The sequence below is a fragment of the Pleurodeles waltl genome, chromosome 2_1, assembly GCF_031143425.1.
Source record: "Pleurodeles waltl isolate 20211129_DDA chromosome 2_1, aPleWal1.hap1.20221129, whole genome shotgun sequence".
NCBI lineage: Eukaryota > Metazoa > Chordata > Amphibia > Caudata > Salamandridae > Pleurodeles > Pleurodeles waltl.
Genome location: NC_090438.1, coordinates 806,271,240 through 806,285,149, shown reverse-complemented (window position 1 = coordinate 806,285,149; position 13,910 = coordinate 806,271,240). Strand labels below are relative to the sequence as shown.

At 40.8% G+C, this 13,910-nt stretch overlaps 1 protein-coding gene across 4 annotated transcripts in view; it reads left to right on the top strand.

Moving 5' to 3' along the window:
- Nucleotides 1-13,910, top strand: part of DROSHA (drosha ribonuclease III) — a 608,989-nt gene that overhangs the window by 350,089 nt on the left and 244,990 nt on the right. For all 4 annotated transcript variants that reach the window (XM_069218569.1, XM_069218578.1, XM_069218550.1 and 1 more), the window contains exon 14: nucleotides 8,990-9,114. In XM_069218569.1, the coding sequence (XP_069074670.1) occupies nucleotides 8,990-9,114 (125 nt within the window). The remainder of the gene's footprint in view (nucleotides 1-8,989; nucleotides 9,115-13,910) is intronic.

Below are 13,910 nucleotides of genomic sequence, written 5' to 3'. Positions count from 1 at the left end.
AAGGGGAACGCCAAGCATAGATCTGTTCGCCACAAGCGAAAACACAAAATGCCAAAACTTTGCATCCCCTATCCAAGGGCAATGCTCTATGGATCAAGTGGTCAGAGAGATTTGCTTACGCTTTTCCCCCTCTCCCACTCCCTCCGTTTCTAGTCAACAAGTTGCGACAAACTTCACTCAACATGATACTCATAGCACCAACATGGGCACGTCAACCGTGGTACACAACATTATTAGACCTGTCAGTAGTACCACACTCCAAACTCCCGACCAGATCTGTTGACACAAAACAAAGGCCAAATCAGGCACCCAAATTCCAAATCACTCAATCTAGCAATTTGGCTCCTGAAGTCAGAGTTTGGATATTTACAACTCCCATCAGAATGTAGGGAAGTTATTAAACAAGCAAGAAAACCCACTACCAGACAGTGCTGTGCAAACAAATGGAAACGATTTGTATATTACTGTCAATCTAAACATATTGACCCTCTTACAGCATCAATACAAGACATTGTATGCTACTTACTTCATTTACAAAAATCACAGTTAGCATTCTCTTCAATAAAAAGAATCTTACTGCATATTTACAAAATATACAGCACAGCTCTTTATTTAGAGTTCCTGTCATTAAAGCTTTCATGGAAGGTTTGAAATGTATCATTCCACCCAGAATACCACCACTCCCTTCTTGGAATTTAAATATAGTGCTTACACAGCTTATGGGACCACCATTTGAGCCCATGCACTCTTGCCAAATGCAATTCTTAACATGGAAAGTTGCCTTCCTAGTAGCAATTACTTCTTTAAGAAGAGTACGTGAAATCCAAGCCCTTACTATTGAAGAACCGTTCTTCCAAGTACACAAGCATAAAGTTGTACTAAGAACAAACCCAAAATTTCTTACAAAGGTTATGTCACCATTTCATATAAATCAAACAGTAGAACTGCCAGTCTTCTTCCCAAAGCCAAATTCTGTGGCAGAAAGTGTTACATACATTAGACATCAAAATAGCTTTAATGTACTATATAGACAGAGCTAAGCCATTTAGAAAGACTAAACAACTCTTTGTAGCCTTCCAAAAACCTCATACAGGCAATCCCATATCAAAACAAGGTTTAGCAAGATGGATTGTAAGATGCATCCAAACATGCTACATTAAAGCCAAAAGACAACTCTTAGTTACTCCTAAAGCACATTCTATAAGGAAAAAAGGTGCCACAATGGCTTTCTTAGGGAATATACCTATGGCTGAAATATGTAAAGCAGCCACCTGGTCAACACCACATACGTTCACTAAACACTCCTGTGTAGACGTTTTATCACGACAACAAGCTACAGTAGAGTAGACCAAGCAGTACTCAGAACATTATTTCAAACAACTTCAACTCTTACAGGCTAACCACCGCTATTTGTATGGGAGGACAAACTGCTTTGTAGTCTATGCACAGCATGTGTATCTGCAGCTACACATGCCATTGAATGGAAAATGTCACTTACACAGTGTACATCTGTTCGTGGTATGTTCCACTGCAGATCAGATGCACCCTCCCATCTCCCTTGGAGCCTGTAGCCATTTAAGTTACAAACATTTGTGCATATGTATATATATCTTTGCATTAGCATGGACATCTCTCATCTCTATCACTCCTTCATTATCCTCTGCGGGAAAAAAATCTAACAATGGAGTCGATGCCTATGCGAAATGGAACCGAAGAGGAGTCACCACTCAATCTCGTGACTCGAAAACACTTCTTCGAAGAAAAACAACTTGTAATACTCCGAGCCCAACAGTAGATGGCAGGAATAATGCACAGCATGTGAATCTGCAGAGAACATGCAACGAACAGATGTACACTGGATAAGTGCCATTTTCCATATATATATATATATAGCAACCATTCAGAATAATTGAGAACAAGTAGACAAACTCAACATTTTAAATATCATCACAAAGGTTGAGAAGCAGACTAATCTTATTAAACTGAGAACAATTTCTAAAACTCATAACCTAATATTCAATATCAAACATTTACAACAGAAAGAGAGAGGCAATTCCTCAGGGAACTCAGGGTGAGTGTGATATGTTTGTCAGTGAAATTAATTGTTAGTCAATGAGAAGGAATAATATAATTCAATAGTGTGTCCCTAGTAATTGTAATTGTGATCTTTCAGATGCCGTTATCCAGTCAAGCAAGAAGTGAGGCGGCAAACCGAGTATTTGACAAAACACATTCTCTGAGGCAGTCTCTCTAAATCCCATTCCCCTTTCCCCTTCCAGGGTGCTCAATACGGAGAATCTTATTTTGTTGCGAGTAGTCTGGGTTGGGACTGAGGATTTATCTTCTGCTCCTGAGGGAATCAAATTAAGGAACTCTGACACACAGCGGCTGACAGTCTTGCAGCTTGTCCTCCTAAACTCAAAAACACTCAAACTTAATGCAAAAATTAATTGCGAGCACTTCTTCAAAGCCAAGGAAAAAACAAATTTCTCTATACTACAGGTAAGATAACACAATCGCTTCAGGAACCTTTTAAATTTCACTGTCGGCTTTCGCTCTTGCAGTTATTCTTTTTTTCAGTTCCCCAAATTCGTAATCAAAATTCAACCTGCAAATTTCACTCTCAACTGATCAATGGAGACTGTTCTGGTGCACATAGAACTCGCCAAATCTCAGTTTCCAAACACTCAATTTAACTCGCAAACTCGACTTAACAAACACTCCTGATTGGTCTATTAAATTGACAAATTACAACAGAAATACCAAGTGTCTCATTACACTTTCCAATATACTCTGGAGTCCGAGACCTCTCCTTTCAAGTCCCTGTTATCAAAAACTATGTGGACAATTTTTCCTGAGCACCAAGCGTCACACGCATGTGAAGTTTGCTGATTCCCTACTCACATACTTCAGAGTATGCCAACTCTCTTTGTAACATTTCTTCTGGAGTATGCCAACTTCCATAAAAACTCACAAACAACTCAATCAACTGAAAAATTACCTAAAGCTGTGCAAGCGCATATTCTACTCTATTTAATCTAACAATACGCTGAGAACATATCTTATCAACCTAGGAAACCTCCCAGAACCAGGGGAAGTCACTTTGGGCAGTTAGAAATCCATTTTATCAAATTTGAACACCATTTCAAAATAATAATCAAAACACACCAATTAATTTTCACAATTTATGACTTAAGCAATGACATCAAGAGATACTAACCAAACTCTGCTCCCAAAACTGTTAACACTAAGAAACCCTAACTATATTTTAGTCACAAGGGACTAGATAGTGGATTTCACACACTAGGTCGATGAACCGAATCTGCTTTAAAGGAAACGTCATCCGAAATACCTCACAAACATCACATATAACATATGATAATCAATTCAACTTCAGTAACCACACCAGTTTATTAAGAAGTTAATGATTTATTTCCTTATATTAACAATACTAAAGTCACGAAAATAATTCTCAAACAGGAATGATACATGTAGCGAAACTTTAATCATGCAAGCCTGCATGTGGAAAGCTTTTATAGCAGTGCTCCCATGTTCTGCTAGGTGTCACAGTGCATAGAATCCATCCACCGTCAAGACCGATGCCACTTGGGGTATGACAACCTTTTGGCTCCGATACAGTCCTTACATTTCTGGGTACAAGAGGCATAGCTCACTGATAATATTGCCAAGGATTCCCTCAAAGCAAACTGTTATGAGGTTTGGGTGACGCTAATGGACTAGACACCTCTCCTGACACTGGGTTGCTCATTCACCTGGTCTGGCCACCAAGGAGAGTGTGATGGTGATCTGACTGGCAGCTGATACCCTTGACCTCCAGCTTCCGTCAGTGGAAGTGAAAACCAACTTATTAGAGCCCATGCTTCCATTTAATGACGCCGTTACACACGATCTCCCGGTGGGCTGGTCCAAACCCTATTTGGGGTTCCAGTAAATCGCCAAGTGGCCCGCCGCCCACGTCTTGCTGCAGAGGACCCTACGTTCCTGACCCAGCATCTAACTCCCTAGAGTTTGGTGGTGCAGACTTCCTCAGCATGGGTCAACCCAGGGCTTTTCCCATTGCCCCCAGACCGAGAGACCAAGACGGTGGACACTTTCAGGAAGAAAATATTTTCCACTATCAGGTTTGCCCTGTGATTAGTTAATACCACTCATCTTCTGGGCTTCTATTTCCACAAGTTGTGGGATTTGGTGTTGCAGGTGCTCCTCCTGGTTCCTGATTCAGCCCAAGCCATTTTTTACCTAAGCTATATTCGATGGCCTGGAAGCAGCAAAATTCACAATAAGATGTGGAATTAACACCACTGACTTCATCGGCAGGACGGTGACCTCTGCAGTGGTTCTCAGACGCCATGCCAAGCGAGCACTATGGTCATACCCTCCGATTGGCATGCCTTTGACAATGCAGATTCAGCGCTGGAGCGCTATAAAGACAATAGGGTCATGGCCTGCTCCCTTGGACTGGACTTTGCATCTCGCCATCAACATTCTTCCTGTCATCCATCCTATGGCTATGGTAGAGGATTTCAGTCTCACCAGTACCACTTATACTGCAAGGCTAGTTAATTCCCTAGCCTTTTTGTGGCTCCCGCAGGCGGCTTGGCCAGCATGAGCACCATTCTGTCCTGTCCTCGACTCCTCCAGCCGCCGTCCCCACCAGACCTCTTTAGTGTGCCCTTCATGGCACACAGCCATCTGGCAGAAGGGCAGGATACAGCACTTCATAACTGCATGACAAGCAGTCACCTCAGACAAGTGGGTATTACAGATTGTACTGCATGTTACACATATGCATTCCTCAAGACACTTCTACCAATGCCCCTGTCTTTTCAGTGGTTGTTGGATGATCATCTGTCTTTGTTATGTCAGAAGGTGCAGACTCTTTTGGCCAAAGGAGATATTGAGAGAGTTCGGACACCACATGCTGGTGATGATTTTAACTTCCACAACTTTCTATTGCTGAAAAAGGATGGAGTCTCTGCCCTGTTTTAGATCTTTGCCCTCTCATTGCCTTTCTGAAAAAGGACAGGTTTAAGATGGTTACCCTTGTCCAGGTTCTATCTGCTTTGGACCCTGAAGACTGGATGGTAGATTTGGACCTGAAGGGCGCTTAATTTCATATCCCCATGTTGCAGGCCCACTGGCATTAATTGCAGTTCATTAAGGGCTCCTAGCATTTCCAGTTTGATGTGCATCCTTTTAGCCTCCACAATACCCCTTGGATGTTCTTGAATGGATGGCTGTGGTTCCTGCTCCTCTTTGGATGATGGGGATCTCAGTCTTTCCCTACTTTGACAATTAGATATTGAAGGTGGGCTTGCAGCAGTCACCCACCTCCAGACTTGAGCAAATCGTAATTCATTGGGATTTACTATCAACATGCCAAAGTCACCTGACTCCTTCCCAAACTCTCCTTTTCATCAGAGCCATTCTGGACACTGTACAGTTCCGTGCCTGCCCTCTGGCATGGAGTGTGTAGGACATTCAGAATATGATCTCTATGTTTCACCCTCAAACCCGTATTTCAATGAGACTTATTCTGAGGCTGCGGTGTCTGATGGTACCCTGAATCCTGCTGGTTAAAAAATGCTAGATGGCATATGGGGCTCTGCTGTGGGATCTGAAGTCTCAGTGGGCGCAATATCAGGAGAATCTCTCAGATTGAATCTACATTTCAGAAGTGACTGCAAGTGTTCTGCAGACGTGGTTACAGATCTGTGATCTGGTCAGCGGTAAACCCTTTCCTTACAAAGTTGACAGCAGTGACTGATGCATCTATTCTGAGGTGGGGTGGCTAGCTGGGAGAGGTGGATATCAGAGGACTGAGGTCCCCTGCAGAAACCCGCCTCCAGATCAACTTGTTGAAGTTGCAGGCCATCTGTTTAGCATTGAACACTTTCCTGACATTCATCAAAGAAAGACCTGGCTTGATCTCTGAACGCCAGGGCAGACCAACTCAACTATCAACACCTTGCGGACCACGAAAGGGTGTCTACATCTGGAGGTGGTTAAGTGTCTCTTCTAAATTTGGGGGGAAACTTGGCTCAGTCTATCTGATCCCACCGAGACCCCCGCAGTGTTGGCAATTCTTCCCGTTGGAGTTTCCAAAGTGGCTCTCATTAGGAAACACATTTGTATTGGAGTGGAACTCTGGACTCCTGTACACCTTTCTCACTTACTTGAAAAATGTTGTTTATGTTATAGTGTTGGGGCCTGTTTTGTGGCATAACTCCCTCTCAACACCACTTACTACTTAAAATGGTCTTCTGCAAAGTTGTGTGTTGACCCTGACTCTTGGTGACATTTTTGGAAATAATTTTGACTCCCGGCTCCTGTGTGCTGAGGCAGAAGTTAGTCTTTCATAGTCAAACAGCAAGAGAGGCCTTCAGAAATCATTACTTTGCATACATATGCCACTATAAATTATTCATATATCAATGTAGCTAAAATTAACAGAATGGCATCTAGTTAAGAAAAACAAACTCCATATAAATTTGGGACCTGGCACCTTGATTTAAAAATTGAGGGGATATCTCCATATATGTACCGAAATACCTCGGTTAACATCTGACTTCATATTTAAGATGGGACTTGCATGTTAATTGAAGCACTTCAGAAGCGATAGCTATTGTGAAACTATTGTGCAAATGTAATCAAGATGTTGCAGGTCTCATCATGAAACCATGCTAAGATTGTTGCCTGTCTAATCTTTGAGTCAGAGAATTGGGGAAGATTTTAATTAAAAAATGTTAAATGTCAAGAGGGGCAAACCTAATGATGGTCATCGGGTTTGCCTTTGGTGAGCTTATCTTGGGCTGTGTTTGTGAGTATGGTTTACTTTCAGTATCATTAGCTGTCTCCAAGTCCTTGTTGTTGTTTTCCAAATCTTTGGCAGAAAAGGTAACTTGATCTTAGCAGGGAGAATGTTCTTAGAACAATGATATACCCAGGCAAGATAGCCTGTTGTTGTCCCATTAGGGCATTAAGCTTGTTTGCTGTGCAAAAATCCTAGTACTGCCTTTTTACTCCAACCTAAACCTTGAAAATGTAGTTTTGAGTCATTTGCCTCACTCCTAATGGAGTAAAACTTGGGAGCCTGCCTTTGATGGCTCTATAAATGTGTGCGGGAGGTGTAACTTTTGTTCCATTCCAAAGCATCTTTTGCAACAATCCCTTTCAAAAAGTCATCTTTTACAATAACATTGTTTTTGTATGTGTGTATTATTTTGACGAAAATATCTTTGCTTAAATGTTGGCCTTGCCTTGACATCTGTATGTTTATATTCTTATTGCTGATTAGATGTTTTTTTTACACCTTTTATTATATTTATATATCTTTAAATATCCTATTACCATTCCAAAATGTTCTCAATGTTTAACCTACCGTGGAAAATGTTATTCGGTGAAACCTAATACATTTTAATTTTTGAAAATGTTTGTAAACTTTCAGATATTTATTTTTAAGGTAATTTGCGTTTTTTGTACCATAGATGACAATGATCATTGTGGCCTAAACTATAATGGGAAAATGATCGCCTTGTAAAAGATGTTTTTGAAAAGTTAATTTTGTAAACATGCTACCTTAACACTTTACCATGGAGAAACGTTGGACTTTCCCTTTAGAAAGCACTATTTTAATGTAAGGCTACGAGTGTTGAAAAAAAATCCATGTATAATTAAAAAACATTTTTAGAGATCTAACAGTTTGAAAGATTTTGCATTTGGGAGAGACAGTATTTTGGGGGGCTTTGTGTTGATAACAATGTTTATAATTTCGTGTTACGTTCTAAGGCACGCTTTAATTCTTAATTTGCAAGTGTGGTTTTGATGGCTTAATGCATGGTGTATTTGTGGTATATTTCACTTGTATGTATGTATTCTATAAATTGTGTATTTAAACTAGGTTAGTATTTTAAAATTCGAAAAAATACTTTGAGTTCAACGGTGTCACACCCATCTACGCCCTCACTCATCCTGTAGGTTATTTGGGTGTTGACAAATCATCAGATTTCAAGTTTAAAACACACCAGCAATGGTTGAAAAATATTTTTTTTCTTTCTATAAGGAGAAAAAAATCTTCCTATTCCTAACCGCTGTAGCAGTCATCGAACACTGCATTTCTTGCTACCCTATTAATTATAGATTTTTCCCTTTCAAGCATGATATCGAAAAGATACGAGGAACCCAAAACCTAAATATTTTATTAGAATGGGATTTTCTAGCCAGTCCATCTGCCTACCTGCCTGTCTTGATGCCTCATACTAATATGGTTAAATCCTGAAAGATGAGGTTGTTTTTGATATGTTTCTTAATATTTGGGTTTTCCAATTGAGTTGGTCCACTAAGATGCTATATTAGTGGTGCACTTAACACGTGCCGCAATAAATAGTGGTTTGATGTGTGTAGCATGGCCAATTTAGGCACTGAGTTTTCTCTGCTGTCCTTGTCTTCAATAACTTATTCTTTTTCATGTGCTAGCAATTAATAACTTCCAGGCAGGCCTTGCTTACAGTGTTTATTGTTAGTGACCTGACACAGTTAAACGGGAGCAGGAGTTTAAGCCTCATATGGCACAGCTCATTGACATTCATCCAAAGACCTGGAAGCACCTTGAAAGCTCATGGATTGTTGCACTAGTGAATCAATCCAGCCTGTCTCCATGATTGCGTAGTAGAGCGGGTTCTGGCTTGCCACATGCTCGGGTAACGAGGTGTTGGGGGCCTGTCCGTAGCATGCTTTCAGAAAGGCAGAAGAAGGGGGTTCTAGAAGCACTACATCCCACACGGGCAGGAAGTAGGGAGTTATCCATTTATTGATGTTCCACGATCCTTGACACTAAGTGATTTTGTAACCAGATAAGTGTTCCCCAACGTCCGAAGGTGTATTATAATTTTTGTTCTCCGCACATCCCCACAGTCCCGGAATTGATTTTTGTGTTAATTGTTTAAGCTGTGTTGATTTTCTCTTCCAGAAGCCCAGCTCGATCCGCATCGATCAGCTCGACCGAGAGCAGTTCAAACATGATGTGATTACCTTTCCCGTCATTGTGCACTTCGGGATCCGGCCTGCCCAGCTGAGTTATGCCGGAGACCCGCAGTAAGAAACTTTAACATAGCTTCTCAAGGCGATGTTAATGATTAATTATTATTCAATATAATATCCGGTGAAAAGCTCATCAAATTTAAAAAAAAAAAAAAAAAAACTGAGTATTTCCAGCTGCAGTTTGGAATTAGTTAGATTGACATTTTCCATTTCTAAAGGAAAACCTAAAGGCTTGCATTTGTCTTTTTCTTTTTTTTTTTTTTTTTAATACATGTTGGAAGGTTAACGTGCGCTGTAAATGGTTTGGCTTCCTAAGAAACGAACGAAAAATGGTCTATTATGATTGTGTTTGTGGCATACACAAGTTGAGTGCACTACCCTTGACATGGCTTCCAAATGAGGAATGCTTTTACATTTCAAAGGCTTTTAGCACGCTGCTGTGAAGTATACTAGGCTGAACAGCGGATACATAAAGCTGTCTTTGCCACATATTAAGGCATTGTACCACTCCTGAATACGAAATGGAACTGTTTTTCAATTTTATTGTGTCTCTTCATAATGTTTTGATTTTTTTTTCTTCTTTTTTTCTACTAGAGCTAGTCGAGTAAACAAGCATTGGCGAAGCCAGTAGGCTTCCCCTCAGTGAGTTATTAGATGTGACAATGTCTTTTTAGCCATGATGTACAGCAGCATGCCTTCTGTTCATTGTGGCTAAAAGTTAGTGACATGGCCTAAAGGAGAGTGGAGTGGAGTAGAGTAGCCTAGAGTACCATGGAGTGGTGTAGAGTTGAGTGATTTAGTGGCGTGGTGACGTGTAGAATGGAATAGGGTGGTTTAGAGGGTGATGTAGGGGCGTATGGTTGAGTGGCATAGAGTAAAGTGGAATGGTGGAGGGTAAAGTGGCATAGAGTAGAATGTAGTTAAGTTGTGTAGAGTAGTGTAGAGTGGAGTGATGTAGGGTGGAGTAGTGTGGAGTGTTATAAAGAAGAAAAGTTGTGGGTGTAAGTAACTAGTGCGTCAGTAGAGAAGGTAGATAGGGTGAAAGCAACATAAATAAGAAGTTGTATGCCTATGTTAAAAGTAGGCAAGCACATTGCACTACCCAGAATAATCGTGCTCCAGGGAAGAGCTAACACAAGGAAGGCAGGGAAACCTAACGAGGAGCGTTGCTAATGAGAGTAGCAGCAAAAACAACTAATGGTATGCGGTGGGCAGGTTGTAAGCCCACTAAATTGTAAGCAGTGCGTCTCACAGCACAGTGCATACCCTGTGTAGATGAGACTTAAAAACAGGAACGCTATTTTGCAAACATTAAATATTTCCTAACTTAAAAAGCTAAAACATTGTCAGTAATTGTGCTACATAATTTTCAAATTCTTTTTCTGGTGTTTTAATTTCATAGATTGAGTAATTTTATTATTTGATATTGTTTCCATATATGTTTATCGTTCTTAATTTGGCATCCAAATATGTTGTTAGTTTTGATTGAGATGCTGATACAGAATGCAGTTGTGCGCAGAGAGCACCATTAACGATGTGCAAATTGTTAAATAGTGAATTTTTCATCTTACCAAACTGTGGTAAGACAGACTGATATTTCCATTTGACTTTTGTGCCTTTACACTCTTAAGTAGTTAATGTTTGCAGATGTTCACATTTTCTTTTCATATATATTAAGGATGTTTCCTTTTATTAAAATACTTGTATTATTTGCGTTGTTGCGTCACTTGAAGCACTGAATACAGAATATTTTTGGTTGGGAATGTAGTCCTCAGGAACTGAATGAAGGTTGTGCATGCCAACAAGCATTGACATTCGTTTTTGACTGTGTATAGTTGCCTGCGCATAAAAAACATACATTCTATAACAGAGACACGTCCAACTTAAAAGGAGACAAATGCATAAGCACCTGTGAAGAAAAATAAATCACTATCTTTGGGTGGGTTTGATGTATGCAGCAGCATCATTTTATGGCTGGTGGAGAAGGGCTACATTATATTGCTTGCTGTTCTCTGGATTGGATGTGATACATAGGGCCAGATTAGGACCCCAGCCCTAGCAAAAGTGTTCTTACCAGCCCTACATTTCAGCAGGCCTAAGCCTTCCTGTAGGTTTCCATAGGTTGTCCCTGAAGACTTTTTTGAGAAATCAATTTTGCTTTTCTTTTACCATTCAGTTTTACAAACACATTATCTTAAAAGTTATAGGTTGCAGAGTACGATCTGTAATGGTATTAATGACCGTTTCAAATTACTTCAGAGACTGACCAGAAACATTGTTCCTCACTTTCAAAAAATTATCTGTGTACCTATGAAAAACTTGCGGTCCTGATAGGAAATTATGGCAGAATTGGAGCCACAGAACACCAAAGAAGGAGTTTCTTTGATACACTATATTCTAGTCGAAAGCTCAGTGTACACGGAATTCACTTCTCTAAACTAACCAGAACTGATCTGGCAGTACTGAGACATTTGTAGAGCTTCCAGAATGCATTTCTCTATGGACCTGACTCATACAGTGCTATCTCACCAGTGAACCGTATTCCTCTACTTTGACAAGTGCCAGTCACTGATCTCTATGTATTGAGACATTTGCAGAGCTTTCACAGTGCACTTCTGATAGGGTGTGCAAAAGTAACATATATAAGGCTCAACGATTGTACTACTAAAATAATCCAGAGCCCTGACTATGCACCTGCAACACTTGGTGAATTTTGAATCCGTTAGGGTGTAAATGACTTCCTTGGATCAAATCAAATAAGCATGAGATCCTTCAGTAATGGTTTTATTGGTGCAGCAGTGGTCCATTTCAGAACACAATTTTCATGTAAATTGGCAAAAGGACATAGTTTATGAAGCGATAGTCATGAACACTCCAGAATGTACAGCACATACCTGGCCTTCTACAGGTTTTGGGAGGTGTACAATTTCAAATAAAACTCAGAATTTTTTTTGTAACACTGTTTTTTTACCAGTGTTTGCCTAAATAACGTATTTGAAAATTTAGCACACCACGGCCCGACATACAGAGGAGGAAAAGATTTGACCTTTAACTCCCTGCTTGAGCGATGGAGCACGTGGGGCTCTGCCACCAGTTCCAAAAAATCCCCTGAGGTGGACGAGTGCACAGGAATCTGGACAAGCTCAATTTGTGATTTATGCCAAGGGAGTGGGCATGCTTGGGGAAAACTCCCAAGACTCCTGGTCCCCCTGGCTCCGTCCTATGAACCCTGTGTCCAAGCCCCAAAGACCAAGACAGGGTCCCTGGATGCCATCCCCATGACCCCAGAGAGCTAGGGAGCCAGACCCGAACGCTGATCCCGTCGGCAGGAGAAGCTGCTGGCGGCTCCTTCTTCAATGTTGGAAGGCGCCTGCTGTGAAAAAGCATGAGAGTAAGCTCCCCTGCTCTGTGCCAGTGCTCAAGATGATTGTGAGTACCCCAAGTGGTCCTGGGGCACCTCATCTTCAAAACATAAAGAAACAAGAGGAAAAAGATCCATGGCAAACCAGCTAATAAGATATGCATGCTGCGGCAAGGAGCACTCCATAATACCCTGTGAGGGTGGCTTCTTTATTTCTCAGCTTCTCCATGGTGCGCCACTGAGGGGCAGGATCTCCATCATTATTCATAAGGAAGTGTTTGGGGGCTGCAGGAGTGCAGCAGCCCCTTTTGAGAAACTTCGGAGAATTTGCTCTAATTTTCTCTGGTCACAGAATGTATGACCTGAGGAGACGTCATTCCTCAAGCATTCTGGGCTGGAGCTTTTGCTCTACAGCTTGGAAGTTAAGATATCTCTGGAGATTGGTCCTTTAGCTGCATGTTATGTGACCTGAAGTAGTACAAGAAAGACTTAGACATATTACATTGGTTGTAGATGCTTTATTTAAAATGTATTGCAGGCAGTTGCTGTTAATAAACATTGCAATGCTTTTGTTGACCATGATTTCATGTAATCCTGATTACAGCAATAGGATGGTGATTTGTAACATGATTATTGGCTTTTTAATGTGGTGGCTTATTGACAAAACTATTAGTCTTGCCTAATATTATAATGTAGTGACATCCCCTTGACAAAGCCAATAGGCTTGCCTTATATTTTCATGTGCTGTCCCCTTGACAGCACCAATAAGTTTCACTTTTATGTTGATGTGATGACGTCCCTGACAAAGTTGGTTGGCTTGCATTATAAATTGATGTGGTGACTTCTGACAAAGCTGATAGGCCCATTTTAGTTAAAATGACACCCTCGTGTTGTGATGACCTGCCTGGTATAGGTGGGAGGGTGCTATGATTTTGAGGACCATGACTCAGAAGGGGTAAAATGTAATTTCCGTATGTCAACAAAAGTAATTTCACCTGCATGATGTGTATATTTGTAAATTAATGTGTAGTAATTAGTGTAGAGTGTGCTTCATAAATTTACTTTTTCTTTTTCAAAGAAAAAGCACTTACCTGACAATCATTTATTGAGTGTTATTATTGTGTGCCAGTGAATGGTGATTATTAGCCCACACCACCTCTCCTGAGTAAGCCTTGGACTGCTCTGCTTTGCTACCCGGTGAGAGTAAAGCACTGCAATGGGGTGCTTGGTTCCCAGTAAGGAGACAATTGTGGAACTACTACATGTGCAGGACTCACATCCTGAACAGTTCATAACCCAGTTTCTTACAAGCACCATGTTACACTTATACTGTATTCTTACTGGTAAAGGTGGGGAAGGGCCAATAGTTTGTAATTTCCGGTAATGACACTTCCCTCTGTAAATTGAGCCCCACTAGTGGGTCCTTGAAAATGGCAGTCTGTTAGTTTCTGGTTTTTGAAACGTACACCCTTGCTATTCTCTCCACATG